Below are 18,176 nucleotides of genomic sequence, written 5' to 3' on the forward strand. Positions count from 1 at the left end.
CTCACTGGGAGGGTAATAAAGCACTGGAACAGGTTATTCCAAGAGGTGGTGGAATATTCATCCTTGGAAGTTTTTAAGACCTGGCTAGACAAAGCCTAGGCTGGGATGATCTAGTTGGAGATTGTGGTGCTTTGAGCAGGTGGTTGGACTAGATGACCTCCTGAGGTCCCTTCCAACCCTAATTTTCTATGATTGTATTATTAGGATCCCATGCTGAGGTGCCTAATTCTCCCTTATGCACTATGTTGAGAACCTAAGTACTTAACAGAAGGCACCCAAGTCATTTACAACTTTGCACCTTTCCTAACTGATATCCAGTGTCTGGCAACCTATTTTTTTAAACAATCATATGCTTGTTTTTAGTGAAGTTACTTTGTGTAACTACTCAACACACACTCATTTTTTTCAGTGTGTCCTGTGCAACCCACAGGTCTTCTGAGTAATTATAAACACGGCTACAACCAAAAACCCTAATAACAGACACTGCTTTCTAATAAGCCAGTTCAAGAAAAACAATGTTTACCTTCAGAAAAAATAAATGTCATTATGTTTGCAAATAACTGCCAGCTTCCCCTTCAGCTTTCTATGCCTCATTTTTTCTAGAAATGAAACTGAAATCTTAGTAAATTCATAACAGGGGTTGCATAAATTCATACAAGAAAACCTTATGAATATGCAACATTTTCTGAATCTAACGAGCATACCAAATTATTACCAATTAAACTCTTTGACTAACATGGTTGAAAGCTATTTTCTATACTTTTCTTGTCCTGTCTACTTTTTTTTTAATTCACCGTTTTTTCTTAAACTTAACTCAGCTTGGAACATGAAAATAAGTGTGTCAGTTTTTCCTGTTATAAAGCATTAGAAAAAAAAAGTGGAGTCTTTTTTTACATGCTTAAACACACACACATGTCATCTGTGGTACTAGAAATCTACCTAGCAGTCTTATTTCTATACCTTTCCAAGGTTAACAGAAAGCAAAGTATGGTCCTTACTAGACTTCAACGAGTTTGGAGTTCTAATTACTTCCATTTTATTACTGGAAATTAGAAGTCATTTATGTATTGTATGTGGCTATGGCTGTAAGACCCTGTCATAGAGGAAGGTGTTGCAGTATTAGATAGGGTGCATCCACACATGTGGATAGGCACATGCACTTGCAGCAGCTCAAATAAAAGTGGTACAAATTTGTGCCAGGGATTTTTGCCTCAGCACACGTGCCTGAACATGCACTTTGGTGTGAGGCAAGTTGTGCCACTTGGGCCAACTTGACCCTGCCCATCTCCTCCCAGATCTGCAGTCAGGGGGAGCTGGAGGCTGGGTCCAGCACCTGTGCTGGCCCCAGAAGTATAAAGAGCTGCCCTGGCAAGCAGCTCAGGGCTACTTGCTCTCAGGTGCTTCTCAGGCCCAGCCAGTTGGCATCTGGGGGCACTAGGGCCCTATGCCAGCTCGACTGCTGCAGCAACCCTGACCTAAAGAGGACTCTGCACCCTCTACCCACTGCAGCAGTCTGGCAGCAGGGACTACTTCCTGGCTGTGACCTGCTGCCACCTGCAACAGCATCTGCCCCCTTGGATCTGCAGCCCCATGTCTGCGTGCCTTCCAGACCTGGACAAGGACTGCTTGGCTGCCTGGGCTGTGGCATGGGCACTGCACCAGAGGCTCCTGCACCTCTGAGCCAACTGCCATTGGGCTGTGGCTGCACAGTTTGCCTTCGTGAGGCACTGCTGCCATGTGTGCTCTTGCCCTGCCATCTGGGTAGCTATCGCCTGGAAGATGTGCTCAGTGTGGTGGTCTGCTTTGAGCTGTCAAAACTTGTCTTCCTGGTCCCAAATGGTCAGGAGGTCAGCTACCTTATTTGACCTCCAGCTGGGTCCCTGGTGCCAGTCCTGGGCAGACTCCTCTGCATGGGACCTGCCACTTGCCACACTAGCAGGAATCCTGGTGCTCCCTGTTTAAAAATTGCAAATTCTCTAATAAAAAATCCCAAATTCCCTCTTTAAAATACCCCAAGTTCCATGTTCTTCCATGATAAAACAAAACACCACTATATATACAGAGATCGATCAATCAGTTGGGCAATGTTTTATTGATATATTTACAATTCTGAAGCAATTTTTAAGCCTATCAGTGCCATTATCATAATAAAAATTGTAAATATCTATACACTTTGGCATTTGCTTTTGGTTTTTTTTAACAGTAAAATCAGAGCTGCCTCTGCCCCCTTCACTCACAAGGATGTAGAGCACTAAGCAGCACTGATATAATGGTGTCCTGCCCCTCACCTTGCCCCTCACTCTGAGCCCACAGTCCCCCCCCCCAGTCCCTTCATTCCATACCGGCAGCCCCTTCCTGCCCCCACTAACTCCCTCCTGGCAGCAGCTCCATCCTAGCACCAGGACACCAGCTGCAGCTGTCCCATACACTGCTTTGTGGCTCTGAGGAGCACCAGTCCTTGCTGTTCTGCTTCCTGTGCCTGTGCCCAGACCCCAGCGATCCCCATGCCATTCCTGGGAAGCCCTTGACTGGGGCTCAGGGACTGGGCTGGTCAAGGCCCTTCTCTTCCAGGCCAGCCTCCTCCTGCACAGGCTGCTCTAGGAGGGCAGGGGGGCTCTAAGACTGGCTCTGGTGGCCTCTCCTATCCGGAGCACTTGCCAACCCTGACCTCCATCTCTCTCTCTCACACACACACACCCCTGCTACCACCTCAACCCCCTCCCCCAAGCCCATCACACCCACCAAGTGGTTCCTGGGACCCAGAGCCCCCCAGGCTGCTATTGCATGTCCCAGCACTGGTGTGGGCACAAGGCAGGGCTGCAACGTGGCAGTTGCCCCTGCAGCTGCAGCTCCCACCAGCAGGTCCTTCCCATCCCAAGTGGCTGGCTGGGCATGCAGGATGTGAGATTTGTGGGGAGGGATGTGAGGTTTGGGGAGGAAGGGATGTGGCGGGGGTGTTGTGGGTGGGTGTAGGGTTTGTGGGAGTGAAGTTGCAGGGGGGATGCGGATGGGGATATGGGTGAGGAGTTTGGGGATTGGTTTGGGGGGGGGGTTGTGGCTGGATTGTGGAGGGGCTGTGTGGGGGTGAGAGGCTGCTCAGGAGGGATGGGTCCCCTGCCCCCCACAGGGAACACAGCCTGCCCTCCTCCCCCACATAGCCCACTGACTGCCTGTCCCCACCCAGCAGCAGCTGTGTGGTACCCGGCACCGACTGTGCCACATGTCGTGATCCAGCCCAGCCTGGCCTGGAGCCATGCACCTTTGGGCAGCACTGGGCCATTCTAGCTATTACCCTTGGGCCCTGCACTGCTCGCAGGGGCCACTCGTCAGACTGGGTCAGATTCTGTCTGTATGTAAAGGCCCAGCCTGACAGTGCATGGGGCACTTGGAGGCAGGGCCCAGCCTGGCCCGACATGTGTCCCCTGTGAGTGGTGTCAGGCCCCCGGGTGACAGCCATAGTGGCCCGGTGCTGCACGAAGGCGCACACATTCCTGGGTCAGGCCAGGGCAAGATGGGCCTGCAACATGAGGCATAAATGGTGCTGGATGCCAGGAGGCTGGGGCCATGCCACAGGGGGACTCTGCCAGGAGCAGGCCCTGAGTGCTCCACAGCTGCTGCTGCTGCGGGGAACTGTGCACCCTGTGGGGGACCCATGCCCCCTGAGCAGCCCCTCCACCCCCACACAATCCCCCCCACACCTACAGCCCCCCCGTATACACCCACAGCCCCTCCACCCGCACGTCCCTACTTACCAGGGACAGTGCCCAGGTCCGGGTCATGCTGCAACCTTGCCATGCTCCTGTATACCTCAGCACACTGATGGAGTATACAAGGGCAACAGGAGCACCATAGAGACACTCTGGAGTGTCTCTCTGGAAGACCCCACCTCCAGTTGCCTTAGGGCACATTCCTGGACCATGCCCTGTCCCACTTCTTCTCCGCGGGTTGGTTTTTTTTGATACCTGGAACATTTTTTTGTTCACAGTGTGCCTCTCGCAGTGTCTCAAACTGCTTTGAGATGCTGCAACAAGCACACTTTTCTGGATGCTCCCATGTTGTGTTAATCTACTTTTCTTTGGAAGTTCGTTCTCTACCTTGTTCTCATATATTTTGTCCATGTTGACCCAAAGGGGAAAAGATGCTTTGATGGCATCCTAAATGACTAGTTGACAGCCTCCTAAAGGATGAGTCCTGATGTAGTGATAGCTCTGAGGACCAAGTATAAAGCTTTGCACCAACAGCAGAAGTAGATTTGGCACAAGGGGAGAGACAGGACTTTAATGTGATATACTCACTGTGGCCTACCAAAGTACAAAGAACAAAAATCCATTGAGATAAGCAATATGCAGAAGATCACCACCAAACCAAAGAGGTGAGATGGTGAACTAGAAACATAAATATACTGATATTAGATCTTGAGAACAGAAGATAAATATGGTCAGCTTGTAAACAAGTGTTTTATAGTCTAGATTACAGATCTGTGGGGCAAGGTCCGTTTTATCTTACTGTACTCATTTAAAAAATGTCTTAATGTCCTCTTTCTATAGCACAAAATTGCCCCTATCCCTAGGTAGGAGTTATAGGTATTATTGCTTACTATTAGGAGAGGGCAATACCAATGAGTCCTAATATCCATTAATACTGACATAGTCCCTTTCCATGACACGGAGCTGCCTGTGGGGATTCTGGTAGCAGAGGCTAGTGTAGGGTCTCTACTTTCAGGACATGATGTTTAGGCCTTGGACAGACAAACTAGTTTTTTTTTAAGTAAAATGTTTGGCTTCCAGTTATTATGGGATAAAAGTATGCACATAGGCAGTTACTGTGACCCAAAAGCAGCCACTTCTGCCCCCCTTTAAGATGTTTAGATGCCTGAGTCCTAGTGAGACCCACATGAACATGGATAGCCAGTCCAAAGTCCTACAGTGAGTCAGTGGCAGAGCCAGGAATAGAAATAGATCCCTCATCCCCAGCTTTTGGATTGTGCAGCTGTTCAAAACGTGAGCTGCACACACATCCTCCCTCTGCACTTACCTGCATCTTTGTGGGTTAAGCAAAGTACAGCCTTAAATTAGTTTATATTAAAAAGATGTGCCAAAATACCCTGTGAGGTCTTCAGCATTTTTTGCCATAATCTCTGTAGCACAGTGATGCCTATGGAATAAAGCCAAACATGGACAAAATAAACAGATCTGCATACCATAACTTTCGATTTCCCTTCTAGCAGCTTGTTCAGCTTCTGCATTGTGGCCTTGGCATGAGTTTCACTTTCTAGTTTCCATTTACCTCACTGAATGCTGCAGTACAGCCCACAACACATGGTGGCCAAGTGCACATAAATAGGACTATTGTAGCAGCACACACAAACAGTCTTCCAGCTTATTAAGGAGAGGAAGCTGGCTGCCTGAGAACAGTTGATCAACCACACCATGAGGTAAGTAATCAGCTTGGTTGCTGTGTTCTTACTTCCTGTAACACTTTTCAAACTAGTATTTCAGATGCTTGTAAACAGCACCAGATATAAGTAATTGTTTGACATGTTGATTACAGACTGATCTAGATAAAATGATAATTTTGTTGCATAATATAATTTCATCCCTTTTAAGTCGTGCCTTGTCTCTGTTTTTGTGTGGAGTTTACACCTATAAATATTATGCCTGCAAGCAACTCATTTCACTGCAGTATATGGTGAAAATGAAATCTCTGATTTATTCCTGTGCCAATTACTTTCCAGTAACAACTCTTGTGGACAGAAAAGGAAAATGTAGGTACAATATCTATAGTAGAAATTGTGGTAAAACATGAGTTTTATTTATTTAATAAATCTGAGCCTTGATGGCAATCTTTTTTCTTGGGGGTGGGGGAGGGATACATCAGAGTTGAACAACTGAACCTCTTTTTGGTAATTCTATTCCAATGAATTAAATACTAGAGCTGTGCGAAGCTTCAGGTGCCGATTCAAGTCGGAAGAGATTCGGCCTGATTCAGTGGCCGAATCGCCAAATCCGAATTGAATCAAGAGACCAATTAAAAGGTCCAAATTGATTCAAAGCTCTCAATTTGGAGATTTGGCTGATTCAGCTGCGGCCAAATCTCCGAATTAGGTTCAGCCAAATTGATCTGGGACAGCGTCAATCCGAATCCCAAGTGAATACTAGCCGCTTTGCACAGGCCTATTCAATACTATTATTTTTAAGCTAAATTATGTTTAAGCTGAATTACAACTCTGCACACTCCCATTACTTATTTTGCTAGGGCTGTTATACTTCTAAAAATGTTTGTGGCTCTGGGTAGGTTAAAGTCTAAAAAAAAGTGGCATGTTTTCAATAGAACTATTTACATGTTTCAATTTACACACAGCTGTGTGTGTTGTTTGATCAGGTTCAAGTGAGAATGATTTCATAAAAAATCTCCCTTTTCCTATTTTATTGATTTTATTTGGAAGTCAAAGCTCACTAAATGGTACAGGAGTATTCTAATGTTAAGAACTTGCTCTCTACCCAAAGCTGTCATTATTTATGCTGATAGCAAGTAGAACCTTGTACAGAGAAGATTGCTTGGTGGAAATTAGCAAGTCTTCATATCTAGAATGTGCATCAATAGAATTAATATCACTTGTTCTTCTTTATACTTCTTGTTAGTACATAAATAACATAATATAATTGGCTCCTCTTCTCCTTGTTCTTTCAAATTTGCCAAGTCATTCCCTATTCCAGCTCCTCCCTCTTAATCCAGTCCTCCAATTGACCCCTGCACCTGGTCCCTCATTTTCAGTCAGCCTGACTTTGCAGTTGACTGCCAGCCCATCCACAGTCACACATGCTGTTAACTCAAAAGTTTTTGATTTAAGGTTCTATACAAATAGATGTGCTCATGGGCTATAGTAGGTCCTAGAGCAGGGCTGTCCAACTTCTGAGTGGCCAGACCTTCCCAACCCTGGACCACCCCTTGTGTGGTGCAGCCCCCCCAGAATGCAGGCATCCTGGGCCCCATGGGCCTCCTGGCCCTGTTGTGCCCCCAGGAAAGAGAACAAGAAGTGGAAGCTAGGGGAGGGAGGGAGGGGGAGCCTCGAGACCCCAGTGACAGCTATATGAGAGTGATAGGAGGGAGGAAGGGTGCCCAGCCCAAGAGCCCAGAGTCTGCAAGTTAACCCGTTGTAGGTTGCATGCAGCTCACAGGCTGCTATTTGGGCAACCCTGGCCTACAGCATAAGACTGAAGCTTTTTCCCAATTTATTTTGAAGTGTGGTGCTAGACAAACTACCTATCAAGTCCTAGGAAGGATGATTTGAAGTACGTTCTCCTATCTCTGTTTGAGGAGATGTTCAACAAGCTTTTCAGCACAATATGCCCTTCCACAAGTCTGGAAAAGAAGAGATACCATTTAAGCTAAACATCAAATACAATATATTACTTTAATTTAATCCCATAATGGAAATGAAAATAATTACTGAAAAAAAAAAAGAGGGAGATAAACCTCTGCTTCTTTCCCAGACCTGAGGAAGGGCATCTTGTCCCTATTGGACTATGTAGTTGTCAGACCTGAGGAAGGGCATAGTCCCTATTGGACTATGTAGTTGTCCAATAAAAGTTATAACCTAACAAGCTTTGCTTCTCAGACATTCCTTGGACCATCGTGGCTACAAAGCTGCTACAGTAAGTTCTAAGATATTCTAAAGTATTTGCATAGGTAAGCTAGAACAGACTTTAACATGCTAAACTCAGACTTGAACATGCCTAGGCTCCTAGCTTCATTTTCCTGGTCCTATATAATATAGGGTGAGGTCAGGAATATAAATAGAAGTTAGGAGTGATTGGAGAAGGGACACAGGGATAAGTAAGTAGAGTATCCGAACAAAAAAGGATGGGGAACAGAAGTAAAACAGAGTGCTTCACAAGATAAATTATCAGGTAGCAGGCTGACTTTTGTTTCCTGTCAGTAGGGATTTACTGAAATCAAGATTTTGCGACATTTGCGGAAAATGTGAAATCAGGCATATTTCGTGAAAATCGGAGAAGTCCGCGAAAAAAGGAGCCCTACAAAAAAAATCAGAAAAAGGCTGGGCTCTATGTAAAAATAAGAGTTTTTTCTTTTTTCACCCCTGGCTGCTGATTGGGTGAGCAGGCAACCCTCATAGAGTCTTTCAACCCTGCAGCTCCAGCAGACAGGGACAGACCCAGTCCTGCGTTATTTTATTTGCATCCAAAGTCATCTGGCACAGCCAGGCCCATCTCAAAATAAGTGGGTGCTGCAGAGGGTGGGAGATAGGGTGAGGGGAGTGGGAGTGGGACTGGGCCTGAGGAGACAGAGCTGGGCTGGGGGAGGGGGGGCACATGACTGGACTGGAGGGGAATGGAGCCAGTGGGGGAAGGGAGGAAGGTGGGGAGCAGCAGGGCCCAGCCAGGGGGCAGCAGTATGGCAGCAGCCCATCCCTGTGTGGGCTGGGGAAGGGTGTGGGGAGCACAGCTGGGTCATGGTAAGGGGACAGTGGGGCCCAGCTGATGGGCATCAGAGCAGCGGTGGCCTATCCCTGTGCAGGGCCAGGGAGGGGCTAGGGGGGTTATTTTTCCCCTGTGCAGGCCAGGGTTAGGCAGGGAGCTGAACCAGGGGGCAGTGGGTATCCCAACCAATAAGGGGGGGCAGCATGGCTGGTTGCAATCTGCATGTGAAATTGGAGCCCAGCCAGGGCTGTGACAAGCCCTCGAAATTTGGCCCCAGGCTCTGCGATTTAAGGACATCCTTACAGTATTGGCCACTCAAAGGTACTGATTCCTTCTTTTTTGTGTGGTTCCCTGACATCTTCTAGGTATGGAAAACAAATAGAAAATATAAAGACAAGGATTAGGGAAGAAAAAGTGTTCTCCATTTTCACAGTTCTCTAGTGTGGGTTGCTTGGGTGTTTAATGCACTTGAAAATTAGGCCACTTATTTTGATGTCTAGAAGCCTAAGTTTAGGCATCTGTTTTAATTCTTTCAGTCCCAGGGCTCTCCTACCTTGGATGATCCAACTGCACAAGAAAGATATATGGTATCTGAACAAATGGAAACTAGACAGCCTTAACTTGTTGTTCTGTTATTCCAGAGGACAGAGGGGCTGAATGGCTGAATGCAGCAGCTTTACTTCTCAAAACTTTAAGAGATGGGGTCTGTCTTCCAAATGTTGGAGACAGGGTACAGGAGCCACTAGAGAAATTGACGTCTGCTCTCCAAAGGAAATGTGGATTCCATTGATGCAGAGATCCTTAGGCTTACAAATCAGGAACACTGTAGCTTCAGATAAGCAAGCCAAAGGAAATAAGATTGAACATGACACGAAACAAGAAGAGACCAATTAAGATTTCTTTATCTACCTTTTATCCAGAACACCCAGCTAGAAAAACAATGCATTTAGATGAAGTAAAAATAATTCAAAAAGGGAAAGAAACAAAATATGAAAGTAGAAATAGAATTCCCAGACAGGACATCATGAAAACAAAATGGTATTCCCAGATAAAACTACAGCTAAAGAGTGGGTCCACACATGCAAGCATGCGCACTTGCAGCAGCTCAAATAGAAGTAGTGCAAATTTGAGCCAGGGCTTTTTTCCTCAGCGCACGTGCTCGGATATGCACTTTCTTGTGGAGTAAATTGTGCCACTTGGGGCAAAATAACCTTGTCTAGCTCCTCCAGGATCTGCAGCCAGGAGGAGCTAGAGTCCAGGGCCAGCACCTGTACTGTCCCCAGCAGTATAAAAAGCTGCCCTGTCCTGGCCCCCTCAGTACAAAAACCTGCCCTGGTCAGCAGCTCAGGGGTACTTGACCTCAGAAGCTTCTGGGGCCCAGCCAATTGGTATCTGGGGACACTAGCCCCTTTGTCAGCTAGACTGCTGAAGCAGCATTCCAAATTCACTTTTTAAAATACCTCAAAATCCACATTCTTCCACGATTAGAACAAAAGAGAGAAAGAAAGGGGGATTGTACAGATGGGCAATTTTTTATTGTTATATTTACAATGCTAATGAAATTTGGAAGCCTACCAGTGTCTCTAGCATCATAATAAAATAAATCCTAAATATCTATGTTTTAATGTTTGCTTTGGGTTTCCTGATCACATGGTGGCTGTGTGATAGAGGGATGTGGGGTTTGCAGGAGGGGGTGGGAAAAGGGGTAGGGGGATGTGGGTGTGTGTGGAGGGATGTGGGGGGATTTGAGTCACTGTGTGGGTAGCTATGGGGGGGACTGTGGGTGTGGGGGCTGCTTAGGAGGGGCATGAACACCACATGCCCCCAGTGGCTGGCGGGGCAAGGCAGCCCTGGTAGCAGTGGGAGCATGTAGCAGTGGTAAGCAGGGAGCTCCTGCAGACGCTGCCGGCATTGTCGGCAGCTGGGGGAGGCATGGTGAGCAGCAAGCACCCACAGTACCACTGGCAGTAACAGCAGTGACCAGCGGTGATTACTGACTGCCCGCAGACACCACTGGTGGCGAGGGGGTGGGGGGTGGGGAGTGGGTGGCAAGCAGCAATCGCCTACAGGCACCACTGACAGTGTCAGCAACACCTTTTTTGAGGGGGGCCTCCGCCATGCTCAGGTAATGCATGTGCACCCCCTACACATCGCCAATGGTCCCCTGCCCCCCCCCCCCCAGGGCAGAGCACACCCCCCCCCAGCACACAGACTACCCTGCCTGCAGGGTCCCAGGCCCCCCCAGGGGTGACAGCTCCCTCCAACTCCCCCGCTGGTCTCCTGCCCCCTGCTCATTCCCTTGCTCTTCTCCAGCCTCTGGAGACTGGAGATGAGCAGGAGAACATGCAGGAGGCGGGAGAGAATAGGAGAATGAACAGGAGGCTCATTCCTCCCACCCCTATTGGTTCCCCCAGCTCCCCATTCGTTCCCCCATTCACCTTTCATTCCCCCTACCCCCCATTTATTTCCTGCTCCCCACTCATTCCCGCTGCCCCCTGTTCATTCCCCCCACCCTCTGTTCATTTCCCCAGTTCCCTGCTTGCTCTCCCCCACACTCACCAGCAGTGGCAGACAATGAGCAGGAGGCTGGAGAGAGCAGAGAAAGTCTCCAGCTTATCTCCAGGGGCTGGTCTCCAGCCTCCTGCTCAACTCCAGCCCCCTGCTCCTTCCCCTGCTTATCTCCAGCCTCTAGAACGATCAGGAGGCTGGAGACAGCCCCTGGAGACATTCCCCCTGCTGTCTCCAGCCCCCTGCTCCTTCCCTTGCTTGTCTCCAGCCTCCAGAGGCTGGAAACAAGCAGGAGAAGAAGCAGGGGTCTGGAAACAGCCCCGGAGGCATTCATCTGCTGTCCCCTGCTCTCCAGAGGCTGGAGACAAGCAGGGGAAGGAGCACAGGCCTGGAGACAGCCACGCAGACATGCTCCTGCTGCCTCCAGCTTCAGGAGAGCAGGGGACAGCAGGTGAATGCCTCCAGGGTTGTCTCCAGCCCCCTGCTCCTTCCCTGCTGTCTCTAGCCTCCCGAGATCCCCTCTCCCCTCCTCCAGCCCCACAACTCCCTGCTTACCTGGCAAAAGCCCGGTCCCTGCAGCTTGCACTACTGCCTGCCCAGCACAGGCAGGCAGCGTGCTTCAGGACTGGGAAAAGGGCCAATCATAGAGACACTCTGGCAGAGCCTCTCTGGAGGACTGAGCCTCTGGTTGCCTTAGGGCACAGTCTGGGATCGTGCCCTGACCTGGTTTTTTCCCCTTGGGTTTTTGTTTGACATCCAGGGGTCTAATTTTCTCCCCACTCTGCAAGTTTGCAACGCGGGGAACATTTTTTTCATTCCTGCACGTGCCTCTTGACCCATCTCAAAGGGGTTTGAGACGGAGCAAGAGGCACACGCGTGCTTGTCTGGACAAGCCCAAAGTTGAGAAAACTTACCAGTAACATAACAGCATTGCCAAATGTTGTAATAATTCTTTACACAAGCCATAGAAATCTGGAATTAAGGTTACATTTAAAATGTGAATGCTAAGATAGAGAGATATTGCAGGCAGGTTGTACAAATTTACATCTTTCTGTACATCTTTGTAAATTTTTTTCTGTCTCCATAAGGCAGGGTTCAGCCTGTCTCCCACCCCACAGATTTTGATTACAAGACCCAAGCCAACACTAAGTTTTTGTAGCTTGACATCCACATAAACATCCCAAACTCTGCACCTTTGTATTTAACATGTGATTACTGAGGCAGTGACAACGAAGATTAACCAATGGTATTCTTGAGGCCCACTAATGCCTGGCTAATAAAAAGACTTGTTATTCAAGTCTTCAAAAAAATTGAGCCCCTCTCAACCCCCAAATTTTCTGAATTTGAGAATTTAATAACAGTGATGGAAAAAAACAAAACAAGATAATTAATTGTCCTCCTTTGCATATCTTTATTCATGAATCTGCTCTTCTCACAGATGCTTAAACATATTCTTCTGTTTTTTCCTCTAGTAATATTTCCAAGAATATCCTACAGCCTATCCTGCTGCAGCTCGAATGTCACTTTACATGGACTTTGCTGAAGGAAGATGTTGATCTTGATGACCTAGAAGAAACGATCTGTGATCAGATTGAGTTTCTAACCACAAAATCCAAAATTTCAAATTACAATCTGCTATCCTATGTGAAACACCTGAACGGCAACAGTGAGGAAGCCCTGCAGAGTCTACAGAAAGCTGAAGCAGCAGCTCAAAGAAATCATGCAGATGAGGTTCACAGGAAAAGTCTTGTCACTTGGGGGAACTATGCTTGGATTTATTACCATATGAACAAACTTCAAGAAGCTCAGACCTATGTAAGTAAGGTGAAAGACAGCTGCAAAGAGCTATCAAGCACCTCATGCTATAAGTGTCAACTTCCAGAAGTCTATTGTGAAGAGGGGTGGGCATTGTTAAAGTTTGGCAGAAAATATTATGAAAGAGCAAAGAAATGCTTTGAAAAGGCTCTAGCAGAAGAACCTGAAAACCCAGAATTTACTTCTGGCTATGCCATTGCAATGTATCGCCTGGAAGATGATCTCATCAAAGGATCCTCTTTGGAACCTTTAAGGCGTGCAGTGACACTGAATCCAAATGATACCTTTGTCATGTCATACCTTGCACTAGAACTTCAGGATATGGCTCAAGTCGAAGAAGGGGAAATGTACATTAAAAAGGCATTGCAAAAAACCCCAGATGTTCCCTATGTACTACGATATGCTGCAAAATTTTACAGAAGAAAAGGGGAAGTGGATAAGTCACTGCAATTTTTGGAAAAGGCATTGACCTTTACACCAGCCTCTAGCTTCCTGCACCACCAGATTGGTCTTTGCTATAGAACAAAGATGTATCAGTTGAAAAGGGCTACAAAGCAGTCATTTAAAGAGCAGGTAGAGCTCATTAGACTTTGCATTTTTCACTTTAAAGCAGCAATGGAGAAAAAATCAAAGTTTATATATGCCTATATTGACCTTGCAAATATGTATGCAGAAGGAAAAAGGTATCAAGAAGCAGAAGACACTTTTCAGAAAGTACTTCAAATGAAATTAACCTGTCAAGAGAAACAACAAATCCACTACCGCTATGGACAGTTTTTGGAATTTCACAAAAAATCAGAAGCTGATGCTATTAAACACTTCATGGAAGCGCTGAAAATTGAGGGAGACACGACAAGAAAGATGTGCATGAATGCTCTGAAGAAACTGGTAGATAAGAGAATTCAGAGAGGATCAGCAGATGCTGCACATTTTGGTGCTCTTGGATTCATTCACCAGTTGAATGGAGAGAAGTCAGAAGCAATTGAATGCTATGAGAAGGCCCTGGCACGGGATTCTAGTAATGAAGAATACCTGAGTGCTCTTTGTGACCTACGGCTTTCCATTGGAAACTAAAGAGCTGGCAGTCAGTCCATCTCTCTAGACCAGAGCTTTCCAAACTGTGTGCCGCGACACATTAGTGTGTCGGCGGCAGTGTGTAGGTGTGTCGCGCGAAATGCAGAAAATTTTGTGGAAGGGCACCGCGGAGCTCCCTTAGTCGCGTCTGCTTCCCTTGGCCCCTCCCCCGGAACTGAATTACTGTGTCGCGAAATGATGCATGTCTAAAAAGTGTGTCACCAACATGAAAAGTTTGGAAAGCTCTGCTCTAGACAGTTGATATTTTTATTCCAAACAAATTTTATCAGTAGCTTGCCTTCTTTATATGGTATCCTGGTATCTTCATGTAGGCAAAACCTGCACTGAGTCTTAGTTCATAGTTTGAAACTTACTTACTGGCACATTTGGGAGAATTTGTAAGTCTAATAGCTACTGAGCTCTCATCCCATTTTTCCACTGCAAAATAGGTATGTTTATTTTGCTAACAAAGAAAATGTCATTTGTGATGCTTCAGATGAACAATGTGAACTGGTAGGATCACTTTCTGGTGGAAATCTAGAATCTGAAAATGATGCTTTTTAACTTGTAGGTCACTAAATATGAATATGATTAGAAAATATGCATAAAAATTATCCTACCCTTTGTTTTTCCTTAAAGATCGGTGTGTGTGTATTAATTTCTGTTCTCATAGATACGTACATAGCTTCCAAATTAGCCATGCAACGCAGTAATGGGTGTTTGAATGTACTATCTTTAAAATTCAATAATTTGTTTGCAAATACCTAGTTGGTCTAATAAAAGATATCACCTCTTCCACAAGTTTCCTTTGTCTTTAAAATAGTACTCGAAAGATGTTTTAGATAAGAGATTGCATCCTCCTACAAGGATAATAATTAAATGTCCTGGATACTTCTGATACATTTTAGAGTTTTGGACAAAGTGGCTTTGGGGACCCAGACCTGTTACTTGGGTGTAAGGGAAGGGGAGGAGAGGAAACTGTGGCAGGGAGTCAGGAGAGGGAGAAAAACCATCTGTGGGAGACCAGAAGGAACTGAGGTGGATGAAATGCCACATCCCCAACACTGTTTACATCTTTCTCACCCTTCCCCTTCTGAAAAATGCAGAGTACAAAAAGGGGTGAAACTTGGAATCAATAACTCACTAAAACATCGTACCTGACTGGCTTCATAGATATGTGAACACAGTAGCCCATCTGATGCTCTTTCAAGTAGCCCTGAGTCCTGCTGCATTTTCTCTATGGCTGCTTCTGCACACCCTGGTTTCTTCCAGAGCCATCCTGAGAATGAAGAGAGCAGAAGGTGAACACAGAAAAGAATGTTCTAATTGTCTGTGAGGGTCCAGGTACATTTCCCATAGGCTCTTGTGGTATATGGTACGGGGGAGGCATGTTCCTCTTTAAAGATTCCCACTGAGGCAGTTTCCTGGAACCTCACAGAAGAAAGGAGTAGGCATGCAGTTATTTGAAGAGAAGTGTCCATGCCTAAAATTTTCACAGAGGAAAAGGCTGAGTAACAAGGAGCTCTTTAATCTAGAGAATACATAACATGAGCCAAAGACAGGACTCTAGATAGACACATTAAAATAAGAAAGACGGCATGCATTTCTAACAGTGAGGATGATTAACCAATGGAATAAACTACCAAGGGAACAAATAGCCAAACATCAGTACTATTTTATTCCAGTGTAATTTGTTGAATATAAAACAGGGGTGATGGAACGACATTTATAGAACTGTGACATAAAGGATGTCGTTCCAAGTGTGCCATTCTGGCTTCAAAGTCTATGAATGTGAAGGCGGTATGTTCAAAATTCAGCCAGTTGCCAACTCAAAATTTAATATTTAAAATCTCATCTTTCAGATTGCAGCTGTATATTATTTCTATTTGTTAATACAGGTGCTAGATTCTTAACATTACTAACACATTCAGATTAGGGACATAAATAAAGGTGAGTAGACAAACACTAGGTCAGCGGTGGGCAATCCCCAGCACAGGTGCCAGAGCCTGGCATACAAAGGCATTTTGCTTGGCACACACACCCCAGGGAGGACAGTGGGGAAGGGGCCAGGGGCTGCCCTGCCCCAACAAAACCCGGGCCCTTCATAGCTCTCCCACCGTTCACCCCTGACACGCCAACATCTTACAAGTCAAGGTTGTGGGTGTTTTTGGCACTCTACCCAGAAATGTTGCCAACCATCACATCAGACTGCCGTAGGGAAACCTGTTACTTTAACTTCCTCTGTGTTCTAGGACAGGTGTTGGCACCCCCCGGCACGCACAGACATTTCTCCCAGCACACCAGGAGGCACGCAACGAAATTGGGGGGTTTTGCTTTTTTTTTAAGTTGCTGCTCCGGGCTCTCCTGCGCAGCCGCAAGTGGGAGCACGGCGGCACCCTCCAGCCCCGGCCCGGGCAGGCAGACGCCCTGTCCCACGCGGGGCAGCACTGAGGTGCCGAGTGCTGGGGCCGGGCGGTGTGGGGGGAGGCGCTCGGGCCCTTAGGAAGGTGGGGGCTGGGCGGGAAGTGGGGGCTGCCCTGGGGCTCGAGCTGGGGCGGGCGGGGGTGCCCAGCGGCACCTGTGATGGGGCCTGGGCAGCCCGTGCAGCTCCGCAGGGATGGGCCGCAGCCACCCTGCGCACGTGGGGATGCTGCCTGAATGGGGCAGGACGCCGGGCTCGGGGGGCTTCCCGCTGGGATCGGCCTTCCTGCACGCTGGGCACAGCGCAGGCAGGGCAGGGTGCAGCCGTCCCGGTGCGGGGCCTGGCCGCGGGAGCCCCTGCACCTGGGAACAGCGCCGCGGCTGCCGCAGCCTGCCCGGGTCCCGGCCGCGCTCACCCGCAGCTCCCCGCAGGGGGCCAGCGCTGGGGCAGGCACTGCACAGAGCCGCTGCGCTGCCGGCTGGCTCGGCCCGGAGCACCGGCTGTGGCGGCTCTTCCCGGAGCTCGGGGAACAGCCTGTGGCTGCAGCTCCCGCTCCCACTGTACCCGGCACACACACACCAAGCAGGAGCCCCCTGAGCCGGGCGTCCTGCCCCAGCCAGGCAGCTGCCCTTGTGGGCACGGTGGCTGCGCCCCGGCCCCGCAGCAGCGCAGGCCGGCTGGGCCCCGCCTCCGGTGCTGCTGGGCCCGTGCTGTGGCGCGAGTAGCGGAGCCCTGGGGCAGCCCCGCTCCCCGCCTGACACCAGCTATTTACTGTAAAAAATAAAATAAAAGCAACATTCGTGATTATTCATAGTATTAAACATGTAGTGCATCCTGCCATGTACCCCCTCCGCCCCCCTTTTGGTTTTGTGGTGTGCCGCACTCCAGCACTTTACAAGGTAGACATTGTGGTTTTTTCGGCACTGCGGCCAAAAAACGTTGCCTCTCCCCCCGCTTCTAGGAGATATTCCAATGTAACTTCACCTATTTAACTGATTGTGGCTGAGAAGAAAGACTTCTTTCCCACCAGATGGTGCTGTTGCCCTGTTCAGTGCTGTCAAGTAAGCAGGGAGCCTTCATGTATAAGCAAAAAGCAGCAAAGTGAAAGTTCTGTCCGACATTTAAATGGACACATTTAATGGACTCATCTACTGAAACATCTAGTAGAAAATTCCAGAGAAGGAGTACATTACATGTCATGCCTTTCCTCTGCTTCAGGACTGGGCAAGACATGAAGAACCTGCAATATGTAGTTGCATTATGGCAAACCTGTGAAAGCTGAAGCCAGCTATACCTGTTTTATCATCAGCATCCAAGATTTTAGTTAATTATTCCAAATTCAGGTTATTCTATAGCCAACGGGTCAGATCTTCAATGGATATTTTTTGGGATAGTTGCAGTAAGGTCTATATGGGCCACGTATACGTGAGATGCTGACTGTGCAGTAGCTACGAAGTGTAACAGTGCTACTGCACAGTAGTAATGAGCTGCTGCACAGTCGGCATCACCAAAAAGCCATTTGGGGACACCACTGTGCAGTAACTCTGACTATTGTACAGTCATTTAGTACTTGTCCGTGCAAGTACTAAATGACTGCGCAGTAGCAACTGTGTAATCAGCATCTCATGTAAACATGGCCACTGATTTATATATCAAGACTTAGCTGTGCCTGCTTCTCAAATATTTCTCCTTCCTAAACAACCATCAACAGTGAGAAACAAACTCTGTTGTAGAATCCAGGAATCCCACCCTGAAGTTGTACTTTTACAAACTGGTACTTCCCATGGCGTTAATATCCTAAAACAGCTTAACACTCTTTTTTTCTTGAAAAGTCATTGTGGGTAACATGTTTTTGTCAGTACCTGCTCTCTTTCATATGGCATCAGATATCAGCTTCCAAATCTATGAGCTGCCGG

At 47.5% G+C, this 18,176-nt stretch overlaps 1 protein-coding gene and 1 long non-coding RNA gene across 2 annotated transcripts; one reads left to right on the plus strand and one right to left on the minus strand.

Moving 5' to 3' along the window:
• The first annotated feature begins 5,283 nt into the window (after positions 1–5,283).
• Positions 5,284–14,633, plus strand: LOC102562500 (interferon-induced protein with tetratricopeptide repeats 5). The gene is made up of 2 exons (XM_019484271.2): positions 5,284–5,434; positions 12,422–14,633. Exons 1-2 carry the CDS (start codon positions 5,430–5,432, stop codon positions 13,836–13,838), a joined length of 1,422 nt encoding a protein of 473 aa, XP_019339816.1. The 5' UTR covers positions 5,284–5,429; the 3' UTR covers positions 13,839–14,633.
• LOC102562348 (uncharacterized) lies at positions 12,337–16,657 on the minus strand. Its single transcript, XR_363442.4, has 3 exons — positions 15,985–16,657; positions 14,996–15,117; positions 12,337–12,515 (listed from the first exon to the last, which is right to left on the minus strand). It is a non-coding gene; the product is annotated as an uncharacterized LOC102562348 (long non-coding RNA).
• Positions 16,658–18,176: the final 1,519 nt, after the last annotated feature.

The sequence above is a fragment of the Alligator mississippiensis genome, chromosome 6, assembly GCF_030867095.1.
Source record: "Alligator mississippiensis isolate rAllMis1 chromosome 6, rAllMis1, whole genome shotgun sequence".
Taxonomy (NCBI): domain Eukaryota; kingdom Metazoa; phylum Chordata; order Crocodylia; family Alligatoridae; genus Alligator; species Alligator mississippiensis.